The sequence below is a fragment of the Schistocerca cancellata genome, chromosome 1 (genome assembly GCF_023864275.1).
Source record: "Schistocerca cancellata isolate TAMUIC-IGC-003103 chromosome 1, iqSchCanc2.1, whole genome shotgun sequence".
NCBI classification, from domain to species: Eukaryota; Metazoa; Arthropoda; class Insecta; order Orthoptera; family Acrididae; genus Schistocerca; species Schistocerca cancellata.
In genome coordinates, this window is record NC_064626.1 from 384,674,471 (window position 1) to 384,690,521 (window position 16,051).

The following is a 16,051-nucleotide window of genomic DNA, read 5'->3' on the forward strand; positions in this document are numbered from 1 at the left end:
GGAAAGACGAAAGGATGTGGGTTTTAAGGGAGAGGGTAAGGAGTCGTTCCAGTCCCGGGAGCAGAAAGACTTACCTTAGGGGGAAAAAAGGATGGGTATACACTCGCGCACACACACACATATCCATCCACACATATACAGACACAAGCAGACATATTTAAAGACAAAGAGTTTGGGCAGAGATGTCAGTTGAGGCAGAAGTGCAGAGGCAAAGATGTTGTTGAATGACAGGTGAGGTATGAGTGGTGGCAACTTGAAATTAGTGGAGATTGAGGCCTGGTGGATAACGGGAAGAGAGGATATATTGAAGAGCAAGTTCCCATCTCCGGAGTTTGGATAGGTTGGTGTTAGTAGGAAGTATCCAGATAACCCGGATGGTGTAACACTGCACCAAGATGTGCTGGTCGTGCACCAAGGCATGTTTAGCCACAGGGTGATCCTCATTACTAACAAACACTGTCTGCCTGTGTCCATTCATGCGAATGGACAGTTTGTTGCTGGTCATTCCCACATAGAATGCATCACAGTGTAGGCAGGTCAGTTGGTAGATCACGTGGGTGCTATCACACGTGGCTCTGCCTTTGATTGTGTACACCTTCCGGGTTACAGGACTGGAGTAGGTGGTGGTGGGAGGGTGCATGGGACAGGTTTTACACCGGGGGCGGTTACAAGGGTAGAAGCCAGAGGGTAGGGAAGGTGGTTTGGGGATTTCATAGGGATGAACTAAGAGGTTACGAAGGTTAGGTGGACGGCGGAAATACACTCTTGGTGGAGTGGGGAGGATTTCATGGAGGATGGATCTCATTTCAGGGCAGGATTTGAGGAAGTCGTATCCCTGCTGGAGAGCCACATTCAGAATCTGATCCAGTCCCGGAAAGTATCCTGTCACATGTGGGGCACTTTTGGGGTTCTTCTGTGGAAGGTTCCAGGTTTGAGGAGATGAGGAAGTGGCTCTGGTTATTTGCTTCTGTACCAGGTCGGGAGGGTAGTTACGGGATGCAAAAGCTGTTTTCAGGTTGTTGGTGTAGTGGTTCAAGGATTCCGGACTGGAGCAGATTCGTTTGCCACGAAGACCTAGGCTGTAGGGAAGGGACCGTTTGATGTGGAATGGGTGGCAGCTGTCATAATGGAGGTACTGTTGCTTGTCGGTGGGTTTGATGTGGACGGACGTGTGAAGCTGGCCATTGGACAGGTGGAGGTCAACGTCAAGGAAAGTGGCATGGGATTTAGAGTAGGACCAGGTGAATCTGATGGAACCAAAGGAGTTGAGGTTGGAGAGGAAATTCTGGAGTTCTTCTTCACTGTGAGTCCAGATCATGACAAGCAGACATTTGAAATATGTCTGCTTGTGTCTGTATATGTGTGGATGGATATGTGTGTATGTGTGCGAGTGTATACCCGTCCATTTTTCCCCCTAAGGTAAGTCTTTCCGCTCCCGGGACTGGAATGACTCCTTACCCTCTCCCTTAAAACCCACATCCTTTCATCTTTCCCTCTCCTTCCCTCTTTCCTGATGAGGCAACAGTTTGTTGCGAAAGAATGAATTTTGTGTGTATGTTTGTGTTCGTTTGTGTGTCTGTCGACCTGCCAGCACTTTCATTTGGTAAGTCACATCATCTTTGTTTTTAGGTATATTTTTCCGTCGTGGAATGTTTCCTTCTATTTTATATATATATATATATATATAGAGAGAGAGAGAGAGAGAGAGAGAGAGAAATATATCTAGAAACAAAGATGATGTGACTTACCAAACGAAAGCGCTGGCAGGTTGATAGGCACACAAACAAACACAAACATACGCACAAAATTCAAGCTTTTGCAACCAATGGTTGCTTCATCAGGAAAGAGGGAAGGAGAGGGAAAGACGAAAAGATGTGGGTTTTAAGGGAGAGGGTAAGGAGTCATTCCAATCCCGGGAGCGGAAAGACTTACCTTAGGGGGGAAAAAAGGACGGGTATACACTCGCACACACACACACACATATCCATCCACACATATACAGACACAAGCAGACATATACAGAGGCAAAGAGTTTGGGCAGAGATGTCAGTCGAGGCGGAAGTAAAGAGGCAAAGATGTTGTTGAAAGACAGGTGAGGTATGAGTCCGGCAACTTGAAATTAGCGGAGGTTGAGGACTGGCGGATAACGAGAAGAGAGGATATACTGAAGGGCAAGTTCCCATCTCCGGAGTTCTGTCAGGTTGGTGTTAGTGGGAAGTATCCAAATAACCCGGACGGTGTAACACTGTGCCAAGATGTGCTGGCCGTGCACCAAGGCATGTTTAGCCACAGGGTGATCCTCATTACCAACAAACACTGTCTGCCTGTGTCCATTCATGCGAATGGACAGTTTGTTGCTGGTCATTCCCACATAGAATGCGTCACAGTGTAGGCAGGTCAGTTGGTGAATCACGTGGGTGCTTTCACACGTGGCTCTGCCTTTGATCGTGTATCCTTCCGGGTTACAGGACTGGGGTAGGCTTGTCGTGGGAGGGTCCATGGGACAGGTTTTACACCGGGGCGGTTCCAAGGGTAGGAGCCAGAGGGTAGGGAAGGTGGTTTGAGGATTTCATAGGGATGCACTAAGAGGTTACGAAGGTTAGGTGGACGGCGGAAAGACACTCTTGGTGGAGTGGGGAGGATTTCATGGAGGATGGATCTCATTTCAGGGCAAGATTTGAGGAAGTCGTATCCCTGCTGGAGAGCCACATTCAGAGTCTGATCCAGTCCCGGAAAGTATCCTGTCACATGTGGGGCACTTTTGTGGTTCTTCTGTGGGAGGTTCTGGGTTTGAGAGGATGAGGAAGTGGCTCAAATCCCCAAACCACCTTCCCTACCCTCTGGCTCCTACCCTTGGAACCGCCCCCGGTGTAAAACCTGTCCCATGCACCCTCCCACCACCACCTACTCCAGTCCTGTAACCCGGAAGGTGTACACGATCAAAGGCAGAGCCACGTGTGAAAGCACCCACGTGATTTACCAACTGACCTGCCTACACTGTGACGCATTCTATGTGGGAATGACCAGCAACAAACTGTCCATTCGCATGAATGGACACAGGCAGACAGCGTTTGTTGGTAATGAGGATCACCCTGTGGCTAAACATGCCTTGGTGCACGACCAGCACATCTTGGTGCAGTGTTACACCATCCGGGTTATCTGGATACTTCCTACTAACACCAACCTATCCAAACTCCGGAGATGGGAACTTGCTCTTCAATATATCCTCTCTTCCCGTTATCCACCAGGCGTCAATCTCCGCTAATTTCAAGTTGCCGCCACTCATACCTCACCTGTCATTCAACAACATCTTTGCCTCTGCACTTCCGCCTCGACTGCCATCTCTGCCCAAACTCTTTGCCTCTGTATATGTCTGCTTGTGTCTGTATATGTGTGTGTGTGTGTGTGTGTGTGTGTGTGTGTGTGTGTGTGTGAGTGTGAGTGTATACCCATCCTTTTTTCTCCCTAAGGTAAGTCTTTCCGCTCCCGGGATTGGAATGACTCCTTACCCTCTCCCTTAAAACCCACATCCTTTTGTCTTTCCCTCTCCTTCCCTCTTTCCTGACGAAGCAACCGTTGATTGCGAAGCTTGAATTTTGTGTGTATTTGTGTTTGTTTGTGTGTCTATTAACCTGCCAGCACTTTCGTTTGGTAAGACACATCATCTTTTGTGTGTGTGTGTGTGTGTGTGTGTGTGTGTGTGTGTGTGTGTGTGTGTGTGTGTTAGGACTATAGTTTTTCATGTCTTGTCGTTTCCATTTCTTGTGAAGTAGAAAAGTTCATAGGAATCTTACAGTTGTGTGGAATCGTCTTTCTCTGCAGACATTTGTCTCATGAATAATTTTGCAAGTTCCTTTTGTTTTAATTTTCTTCAGCTTTAATCATCTTCTGTCACTTTTCCTTTCTCCATACCTGAATTACACCCTGTCTAGCATTACTTACAGATTATCATTATTTCCATTATCAGCCCCTTGTGTTTCTGATTCATGTCCTGAATTGTATAAAATTTTATACAAATTTTAAATGCTTGTACATTTTTCTGTCTGTTGCTAGTTGCTGTGACATTTTCAATCTCAACTATTGAAATATGGTGTGTCTAGCAAACTTAGCTTGTTTTCTTTATAGTCTCTTCATTTTCAGACATTTCTCTTATCATAGTTTCTTTGTATTGTTTCACATTCTCTTGTAGACATTTTTGTACACTGAACAATGTGGCGCAGTGGTTTGCACACTGGACTCACATTCGGGAGGACGAATGTTGATTCTGTTAAATTGGAATATGTATGTTGGACATATAGCAAATAAATTATGTAGTTTTAACTTTGAAATGCAAGCATTATCCAGTGCCACTGGCAGGGACACATGGGAAATAACACATTACAGTTATTTTCAATTTGTTAACAAGTAGGGTATTCTATTTTAAGGAGCTCCAAGCAACAGATTCCAGGAAAAAAACAATCTGTGCATCCGAGAGAATTAAATCTTCAACTATTTAAGTGCCTTGTACTTTTAACGTACCTCTCCCATTCTGTAAGTGTGAAATTATATTTTAAAACATCAAAAAATAAATAATCAAGGAAAATTATTTTGTCCACTCATATAATACAAGAAATAAAGATAACTTCATGCTTCTTATTTATCTATTAAAATTATACAATTAAGACTCCCCATTACCTGGGATGGAAATATGCAATTAAAACTGAAAGACATTCTGAACCCAAAGCCATGATCAATGGAGAAAAAAGGGTAACAATACTCGGCTACAAACACATTACTACCCAACGGGAGGGTTCATGAAGGACAAGTTAATTTTTTAAAAAGGATGTCATCTATCATTAATCTTACTGCAGTTTATACACAGTAAAATTCTCTATTCATGTTACAACAATGGGTCTCTCATTAATTAAATGCTGTTTTATTTCAGTGAAGTTATACTACAAATTTCTGACATGTGTCTTGTGCTGTTATCAAATGCTAAATGTATGATATGAGACATTGTTGTGACTCGCCGATCATTCAAAGTGCCGCCGCGCAATTACGCGCGTCCTCTACGTGCGGCGCTGTCTGCCAGCCATGCAGAAGCTGCGCCACCTAAGCGGCCAGCCGAGCAGCGGCCGCTAAATTGGGACTTAGTGCTCATTCGAATGCTAACGTTTACACATGTCTTGCTTGTCAACTTACTATGTGACTTATATGTGTTGTGTCGCTCTGAAATATATGTGTTAAATTTGATGTTAAAACAGACATATGCATAGTAAAAAATAGATACAAAACTAAAAAAAAGGACTCATCACACACAAAACCTGGAATTTTTAGTATGATAATTCATTTAAAAATATGAAGGTTTAATAGATTAAATTAAACATGTCCAGGGTCTTAAAAAATTAATACTATTCATACACAGATGTATGGGACTATTCTTTAACAAAAGTTCATAAGCAAACGGCACAAAATACTACAGGTACAAAGAAAGTGAAGGAATGGGAAATCCAAAAATGAACGGACAACTATCAGAAAGAAGGTGAGAGTTTCAAACATATAATATGAGAAATATGATAAAATATCCTCCAATGCACAATATTGTACAAAAATGTTGGGGGTTGATTTGGTGGAAGAGACCAAACAGTGATGTCATCGGTCTCATCAGATTAGTGAGGGATGGGAAAGGAAGTTGGCCGTGCCCTTTCAAAGGAATCATCCCAGCATTTGCCTGAAGCGATTTAAGGAAATCACACAGGATGGCTGCAGTAGCGTTCTCGCTTCCCGAGCACGGGGTCCCGGGTTCGATTTCCGGCGGGGTCAGGGATTTTTCCTGCCTCGAGATGACTGGGTGGTGTCGTGTCATCATCATCATCATCATCATTCAACCCCATTACGGTCGGAGGAAGGCAATGGCAAACCACCTCCACTAGGACCTTGCCTAGTACGGCGGTGCGGGTCTCCTGCATCGTTCCCCTATGCTCTGTCACGGAGTATGGGACTTCATCATCATCATCATCATCATCATCATCATCATCATATAGTGATTATACAAAGGATTGTTATAATTCATTTCATCATTGTTTTTATTCCATCCTGGATTTTTTGTTTTATGTTATAGTGCATGATAGATATAATTTTAAGTATGATTTTGGTTGGAAAGTATGTAGATATAGTTTTTTTGTAATCTGATATGAATGTCACCACTGGGTTTTATTAGTTTCTCTTATATGTGATGGTTAGACAAGTATCACTGAACATATTACTAATAATTTTGGAGCCTAAACAGTTTGAAGACAAATCATCCTTCCCAGACATTTATTAATTACAACCTTTTTATGATCTGTGTGTGCTGCTCCTAATTTATTACAGTGATCACTAGTTTTTGAATTAATTCACTCTATATATTTTTCTCTTACTGATCTTCTGCATTATGCCATTGATTATAACCCAGAAACTGTGTAGAGGTCTTTAACACTTCAAATTATGTTTCTTGTTTCATTGACAAGTTATTCCTCACTGTTGCTTTGGAGAGAATTTATTCCATAAACACAAAAACAACTTAACAATCCTTGCTGGATTCATGTTGTGCCCCTTCTTTGTGCATGATATGTTGTTGAATTGTTTATTCATTTGACGATTACTAAACTAATGAGAAATTAGTCTTTTTCATCTACATCTACATCCATACTCCGCAAGCCACCTGACGGTGTGTGGCGGAGGGTACCTTCAGTACCTCTATCAGTTTCACCTTTAGTTTCGATTTTATTGATATTTTACCCTTGATCATTTATATTTATTCACTGATTTAGAGTCTGACATTTATTCTACCTTGGCAGATGCTACAGATTCATTTGGGAAGAAATAAAAGCCTGAACTTATTACTTTACAGATTTTTTTCACTTAAGCTTTTCTGTATATGATTCATGATTTTGTTGTTATATTTTGGAGTTTTGTGCAAACAGCATTTTTATCACTGTTACTGTCACTTTTAATAACTGTGTCTTGTGACTTCATTACCAGGGCTAAAGTAATGTTTCCTTCATGTAGACAGGCAAATCTTGGTCACTGATAAATTTCACACAACTTTTCACACACCTATCATGCAAATTTAACACATGGAATCCTTTGCCACACTTTTTAAAACTCTTCCTCATTGGATCTGTTGTTTATTCTACTCAAATTTTAGAGCAATATGTCATTACATTGTTCTATAGGTGCCACATTAGACAAACGTGGCTAGGGATGAGATGTTAAAGGAAACCATGATATAGATTGAGAGATGTTAGCCTACACAATTGTAGGAAGACTAACAGCAGAATCAAGAAATTAATACCCATTGTTGCATACAGTTTAAATCTTTCAAATGTAGGTAGTACACAGGACTTCATGTAATACTGTCTTGACTTTATGTTTTGATACTGACAATGTTTTACTTCATTTTTAATTTGATAATAACACAGGTTGTTTTTCACCTTCTGCAGAACTGGTTCGTGAGGTGCGTGATGCTGCTAGAATGCGAGAAGATGCACTGATGGCTAGAGTTTGTAACATGCTTAGTGCCTCTGACAAACTGAAATGGAGCAACTCTACTCCACAGCTCTCTGATCCAGTGGTAATGTTCAATTATTATTCATCTAATGTAAAACATGAGAATGAAGCAATTATGATTGCTATAGGATTAATTTTTTTTTTTTTTTTCTGAGACGTACTAGAACCTGACTTCATGAGAAAGCTATAGGAAATGTGATACGTAGTGAGGCAAGCTACGAGGGTAATCCCAAAAGTAAGGTCTCCTATATTTTTTGTAAGTACAGACCTCTTTTTGTATGGCACTTGGTCAGACTGTAATGAAGAGTGATTCACGCGCAGTGTGTAAACATGAGAATGGAGCTCCCGTTGGATGTTACCGCCAAGTGCGAATTGCGCGCAGTTATTCAGGTTTTGGACGCAAAGGGCACTGCGCCGAATTAAATCCGCCGCCAATTGACAGAAGTGTATGATGAGTCGTGCATGGATGTCAAAAATGGTGTAGAGAGTTTGCAGCTGGTTGGACCGAAATTCATGCCGAACAAAGGAGCGGGAGATCGTCAATTTCTGAGGAGACAGTGTTGAAGGTTGAGCAAAGCATGCGTGAAGATCGGCGGATCACCCTGGATGATCTCTGCACTTTGGGTTCTGAGGTTTCCCGAAGCACACCGCTCACAGAATTTTAATGGAAACATTGAACTACCGGAAGGTGTGCGCAAGATGGGTGCCACGCATGCTGACTGAGGACCACATGCGGCAACGAGTTGATGCTTCCCGCCCATTTCTTCACCGCCTTGCAGCTGAACAGGACAACTTTCTGGACTCAGTTGTCACGGGTGATGAAACCTTGTCATACCACTTTACACCTGAGGCCAAGAAACGATCACGCAAGTTTCTGAACAGCATGGCGGCGAGCTGGTATGACATGGGCATACAAAAACTGCCACAGCATCTACAAAAATGCATCAACAGAAATGGTGATTATGTCAAAAAAATAGTAGGAAATGATGGAGTGAGCATTGGCATGATTAAGAACGTCGTAGACACTATTACTCCAGTTATCACAGACATCTTCAACCTGTCTCTTGTCAGTAGTACATATCCTACTGAGTGGAAGCAAAGTTTAATTCAACCTATACCCAAGACTGACAACCCTAAGTCGCCAGGTGATTACAGGCCGATCAGCATACTACCTGCAATATCTAAAGCCCTAGAATACATCGTCCATGAACAACTGACGGATTACCTCAAAACTCATAACATCCACAACAAATATCAGTCAGGCTTTCGAAAGCACCATAGTACAGCAACTGCATTAATCAAAGTAACTGATGACATTAAACATGCTATGGACAGACGTGAAGCTACCATCCTAACACTGCTTGACTTTAGCAAGGCTTTTGATACAGTTGACTTTGATATATTACTAATTAAAATGAAACAGCTGAATTTCTCAAACAGCGCTATACACTGGTTCGACAGCTACCTCAAAAACAGATGTCAACAAGTCATTTGTGGGTCGGAAAAGTCATCATGGAAAAACGTGCGCTCTGGAGTTCCCCAAGGCTCCGTCCTTGGTCCATTACTCTTCTCACTGTACATTAATGATATTTCTTCAGTGATTCACTACTGCAACTACCATCTATATGCCGACGACATCCAACTGTACATAAGTGCAAGCCCGAAGAACATTGCTGACGCAGTAGCGAGTATGAACGCAGATCTTTGCTCTGTTTCTCGATGGGCACAGAACCTAGGTCTGAAACTAAACCCCAAGAAATCCCAGGTCATACTTATATCTCATCCAAACTTAATCAGTCGGTACTTTCGCGAAACAGTCCCTCAAATACTCCTCAATGGTACCCAACTACCATACCAAAAAACAGTAAAAGACCTTGGAATAATCTTGGATGAACACCTAAACTGGGAAGAACAAACAGTCACAGCTTGCCGGAAATCGCTCTCCTCCCTACATGCAATTCAAAAATTTAGAAAAATATTTCCAACCCATGTTAAACAAAAATTAGTCCAAACACTAGTCTTGCCTAATCTTTACTACTGTGATGTAGTTCAACACGGCACAAATAGTGAAAATTCGAGATGCTTCGAGCTAGTGATGAATGCTTGCGTTAGATACGTATGCAATATACGGTTGTATGATCATATCAGTCCTTCATACTCCCAGCTAGGTTGGATACGCCCACATAAGGCACGCGATCTCCACACGATGTGCTTACTTCAACGATTTCTTAGCCACAGGTGCCCCCAATACTTATCTTCTCACATTAAACACCTATCATCATTCCACAACCGCAATACCAGATCGGATACATCTAGCATCTTGGCTGTACCTTTACATAACACAAAATCTTTCTCTGTGTCATTCTCCATCTCAGCCATACGACTATGGAACGCGCTCCCCTGTGATCTGCGTCTTATCCAGAACCACTTAACATTCAAGAGGGAACTCAAGACTTACATGTTAGGGACGGTATAGCCACCATTGTCGTGCCCCTCTCATCTTTTTCTTTCTCCTCTCCATCATAGCTTCGAATTTTACCATTCTATTTCTCCTCCTCTAACTTATCTACCTTTTCTATATCTCTTTCACCCCATTCTATCGTCTTATGTCTCTGCTTGATGAGAATAACTCACAAGCTGCAAGAATATAACGAGAAAATTCCCAACTAGCAATAGGACTGACATTCATAAAAGAAAAAATATGTTCACTTTCCTATACATAGTCATTACTATTATTATTATTCTTTATTATTATAATTACTTTTTGATTGTTATAATTATCATTGTAGTACTTTTATAATCTCCAATTTTTTCTGTAACATTAATACTGTATAACATGTTATATGTCCTTAATGTTCCGTAGAAACTGAAATTTGTTGAATCTGAGTATGCCTGGTTAGGTGTAAGAGAGGGCCTGAAGGCCCTAATCTTGCCAGGTAAAATAAATGCATAAATAAATAAATAAATAAATAAATGTTAAAGCTTTAGACTGATGTAAACCATTGTAGAAATAAACTGGTCTATGTACTTACAAAAAAAAAAAAAATAGGAGACCTTACTTTTGGGATTGCCCTTGTAAGTGAAAGAGGTGAGATATAAAATGATTTTTTTAATGCAATCATAATTGGATTAGTAATTCAGAGTTTGTGCTGCTTTTGAGTGTAACCACCTTTCCTATAAAACCAATGTGGTTTTCAGAGGCACATGTAGTTCCCCTACTGCTCTCAGTAAAAGATAATGAATAATCAATCTCACCACAGGTATGTGCATTTGTGTGTCTGTGTGGTTGTTTGTCTGAAAATGTGTACTCGTGTGCTAGAGAAAAGTCAAGAGCTAGAAAGCTAGAGTGGATACTGTTTTCCATTGCGTGTTTCTCTCAGTCAGCTATAGGTGAGTGATTGTCTTTCCTGTATTTAGTTTATTATTCCATTCATAAGTTTCCTTTGTTGTCAAATTCTGCAGTAAGACAGGCCATGAAAAATTGTTTCCAGTAATACCTTACCCAGTAACCAAGATGTGATTGTGGCCTGTGCTCCTACTTCCATTGATACTACTGAACCTGTGAAAATGTTTCAAAAGCACATTTACGGAAGGGGAGGAAAAGAACATAGAAAAACTGCACCCCATGGCTCAAAATCACCAGTCACATATTATATTGCTAACATTTGCAATGTTGGCAGAATCGAATCGGCTGTAAGAGCTTATCAGAGAGCTCTCTAAATATCAATAAAAGCTTAACTGTTGATAAAATCAAAATCAGAAATGTCTTTTGTCATCATCAAATGATTCTCCAAGTATGAGAGGTAACCAAACCATCGTTATTAAACTACTATTTGCCTCTACTTTGGACATATCAGCAAATAATGCAAGAACTAGACAAGGTGTTCTAAATATGGTGGTTGCCATGTAGTTAAGCCTTTTGCATTAAATGTTTTAACTGCAATTATAAGCATTTGTCACAAAGAGATATTGCCTATAATATCATTGAATGAGACTAACTGAGGAATTAAGTGTTATTCAGAAACACTCTTTTCATGAAGATCTCACTATGGCAGATTCTTATTCACACACTAATGCAATTAGAAGTAGTGATGTTACTCACTTTGACTATCAAGAGCATTAACAAAATGTCAATGACACTATACATGCAATGCTCACAATTCTTCAGCAAAGTTTGGAGTGTGTTAGGAACAATACTGTGGCTCAAAATAACACTGAAGGTCTGATTCATGACTTACGCAAGTTTGTTTTAGAATTAATACATCAAGCTGCCTAAGACAGACTGTATCTAGACATCATGCCACTGATTGAAGGAAGAATCAAAATATCTTAAAGTTATGAATGGGACTTAAAATCTTTCACTGGAACACAAGATCAGTGATCTGTAACAGAGAAATCCTGCTCCCTGAAGTGGATACCTTTCATCCTCCAATTATAGTAATTACAGAGACATGGTTTTAATCGACTCACAGATTAGATTCTAAAAAATAATTCAAGAAAAGCATATATACAATTAACAGTATGTCGTACACTTCAGTCAGCACTTAAGTTCTTGGCAGCACATATAGAACTACCAGTTGGCTCATTTACAATCATGCCACTTTACTGCTCACTGAGATTGATCATATTAAATGATGTATTGCAGTAAATTTTTGCCCAGTTGTGTGTGACTTCAATTCTCACAGTAAGGCAAGGAACTGCGAGATAACATTCCAAATTGTGCGGCTATTCGTTCAGTAATAGAAGACCAAATGTATTGTTATATGACTTCTCTCCTACAATTATGAAACTATAACTCAGCTGTTGATACCTCTGCATGCCCTACCAAGCGAGGTGGTGTAGTGGTTAGCAGACTGGACTCGCATTCGGGAGGATGACGGTTCAAAGCCGCATTCGGCCATCCTGATTTAGGTTTTCCGTCATTTCCCTGCATCACTTCAGACAAATGCAGGATGATTCCTTTGAAAGGGCATGGCCGATTTCCTTCCCCCATCCTTCCCCAATCCGATGGATCGATGACCTTGTTGTTTGGTCCCCGCCCCCAAATCAACCAACCAACCTGCATGTCCTCCATCTGACACTCTGATATGTGTTTGGAAAATCTCGAATGGCCAAATGGAATTGGATAATTACCCAATTCTGATCACTTTACAGCAATCTCTCCTCATCTGCTCCATATATCTAGGAGAGGCAAATGGAACAGTGACAGATTTGACTTGTATTCTTGGATGGATGAGTTGGAGGAAGCAGCTTTTAGAATGATACCAGAGAAAATTGTTCAACCTCCCCCCCCCCCCCCCCTCCCCCCATAAGCAGCCTGCAATAGAGTTGAACCCATAATGCTCTCAAACTATTGCTTTAATATCAGCTTTATACAAATTTAGATAGCAACCAACAGAGGAAATGTACCCAAATTACTAATGTGTTGATGCCATAGTGAACCGATTCCTTAAACATTGCAAAATAAGGCTTGAAAATTGTTCTATGAATTTCTGATGTGCTGTACTAATATGGTGGAACATATTGTGGAAAGTTAAGGTGTTTATTCACAGATTTGCTAGAAGACTTTTGCAGACACAATTACCTCACTTTCTATGTTGTCTTTAATCAGTTTCATTTTATGTTATGGTAAATGCAACCTCATTACTGTTGTAGAGTGATGGTGGGTTACTTCAAGTGCCAACCAAGCAAACTTATAATGCTGGTATGGTGTTGTCAACATCTGTTACCCAATGATCACACATTTGCCATCACAGGCATTACATCTACTTCCCATCATCAAAAAAATATGATCAACAAAATCATTCCCCATGACAGCACAAACCATTTTGCATGTACTGAAGTAACAAAAAGAACTCAGTCATGTCAGTTCTTATAGACCAATTGCGCCAAGCTCTTACATCAGCAAAATTCGGTAACAAATTGTTGAAACATGAGTGGAATTTTAGCTGGAACATAAATACTTACTATGAATCACTGAATATTCCTTCAGAAAAGAAAGGGGGAAATAGGAAATCAAGTACTATTAGTTACTTTTGCTTGGTATCTTGGTGCAGCTTCCTTCTCGCTGTCTTCTTCCATATCTCAGCTGGCTTATGCAGGGTGTATACGACCCGGGACAACCGGGAAATCCGGGAAAAACCTGGGAACTTTTTCATCCGGGAGAAACCCGGGAACTTTTTCGAAATCCCTGGAATTTTTCGTTGTTTTAGCTTTCAGTTAAATGTTTGTAATTTTGAGTTTTAAGAATTGATTCTCTAGCAAAGAATGTTACTGTATCCTGCTACTGGAGAATGACACTGCAACAATAAAATATGAGCGAGAGGAAAAAAATAAAACTTTAGTGGAAAAGGAAATGTGCAAGTTACAACAACAAAACACTGTGCACACACAAGCTTTTGCAAATAGCAAAAATATATGTCAAAGGCCGTAGGGCGAAGACTATGTAATTCTTTGTAACAGTAAACTGCTTGCTATGAGCATGATGTCACAACTGTTCATATTAGGTTCATTTGACCAGTTCCCAGCGGGCTGTTGCCCATGCGCAGTTGACTCACATATAAGCAGTACCTTCTCCCGCTTCCCGCTACTTGAAGTTTGGCTGTTAGCTGTATTGGCAGTAGCAGCAAGCAGCCAGATGTAAACAAGAAAAATTTTTCTTGTGCGCCCTAGCTGCCAGATTCGCGCATGCACAGAGTTGTTTGAGTTGTAGTGGGGAGGGGATTAGTCTCCACGTGACCCGAGTTTATGTTAAGTGATTTCGCTGCTTCTCTTCGTGTACAGCTCCCACGTCAAATGAAAACAAAACGGATTTCTGTGGCCGGGAGCTATCAAGTAAATTAAAATACATTCACATAATTACGGAGGGCAAAAATTTATTATTAGTTTCAGTTTTCTGATTTTATTTTATTTCCAAGTTGGTAGCAGTCGAGCATTAATCGCTTTGCAGAATGATGAAGCTATTTTTGCAATTTTGCTAATGAAATTTGGCTTTATTAGTCTTTTTGCTGAGGCAATCATTTTATTTGAAATGAAGTGTTTCATTCTACAGTATTGTTGTAGCGTGTTAATCTTAGAGACCAATATTATATGTGAAAGCTTAGCTTTTCTTGTAGATATACGGTACTGTGTACATTAATGTAAACCGTTAACTTTTCCTCTTGTGTGTTTGCGCTACGTAATCATTAATCTTGCTATTGGCTGACTATAACATGTGTCCTATGCTCTGAATAGCTGCTGCTGTAATTGGCTGGCAAGATCACGTGGCTTGAGTTATGACTGGCTTACAAAATGACATCGCAACCTCGGTTTCAACGCTCCAGAAACTAATGTGCTGTGTTTGGTGCAATTCGAATTTATACTTTAGTAATACGAAAATATGCAGCGTATATGTTGCTGCAAATGAAAAGTCTTTCCAAAACTTCTCTTATTTTTTTATTAAAAGTCTCTCCAAAACTCCCCCCCCCCCCCCCCCCCCCCCCCTCTCGTCTTTTCTTTTGTTTCCGGGAAGTTCTACGTGATTGTATAAAACGTTAACCATTCAAAGGATTGATAAGTTTTACAATTCCGAGGAAAAATCTATGGAAAACGTACTGTCACTTAGCACAGAAAAAGTGTATTTTCGCCCGGGAAAAAGCATATTAAAAAACGGGATATCCGAGAGAAATCCAGGAATGATCCATGAATTTTTTTTCCTTGTCCCCGTATACACCCTGTTATGGTAATTTACAGATTGCATCCTACAGGCATACATTCAGATTATAAGTAAGATTACACACTCATGCAGAACATAACAGGATCTCCCTCGAGGGAGAGTCCTCAGCTACATATTATTCATGATACATACTGTTGATACTGAAAAATCTCTGCCCCAAACTGCTAGACAATTACAACATGCAGACGTTACATGTCAAATCTCACCAGGATACTTGCCATAAAGTTGATCTTACTGTCATATTACTTGTCAGTTGACTGATAAAAAATGAAAATAGGCTTGCAGCTTGAGCTTGCAAACCAGAGGTAGTGTTGTGTACTCTCAAATTTTTGGAGCATCTTGCTCTAGAGATTAAGTTAGCAGACCATGTGGCATTGGTAACCTTGACTGCTTGATTCCTGGGACTCATCTGTGACTCCTGTCTTACATGATATGCCTACATCAGACATCTGTCAAGGCTAGTACAAATTATAAATGTTCTTAGTGCATGCTGCCATTGTAGTTACTGTGATGATGCCACTTATATGCAAGAATAAAGTCAGTTTCAAAACTTTTTGGATGGAGGTGTATGTAACAAATGGGATCAAGACACTCATGAATAAAATGAGATATTTGTGTTAATACAACCTTTACAAGGTTAGATAAAACTTCCTGTATCGCTTCTACTCGTCTAATAAACTGAGATTCATTTCCCTTCAATAAATCGACACTAATTTGATAAGTTTTTTTATGTGCAACAAACTTATGCAATAAACCAAAATTTTATCACAATTACAGACAACTTAAAAAAAAAACTTAATGTGTAAT

At 40.4% G+C, this 16,051-nt stretch overlaps 1 protein-coding gene across 1 annotated transcript in view; it reads left to right on the forward strand.

The window, feature by feature from the left end:
• The window catches only part of LOC126175356 (uncharacterized), a 280,513-nt gene that overhangs the window by 78,309 nt on the left and 186,153 nt on the right, over positions 1-16,051 (forward strand). Inside the window, exon 5 of the mRNA XM_049922109.1 lies at positions 7,464-7,594. Coding sequence (XP_049778066.1) covers positions 7,464-7,594 — 131 coding nt within the window. The remainder of the gene's footprint in view (positions 1-7,463; positions 7,595-16,051) is intronic.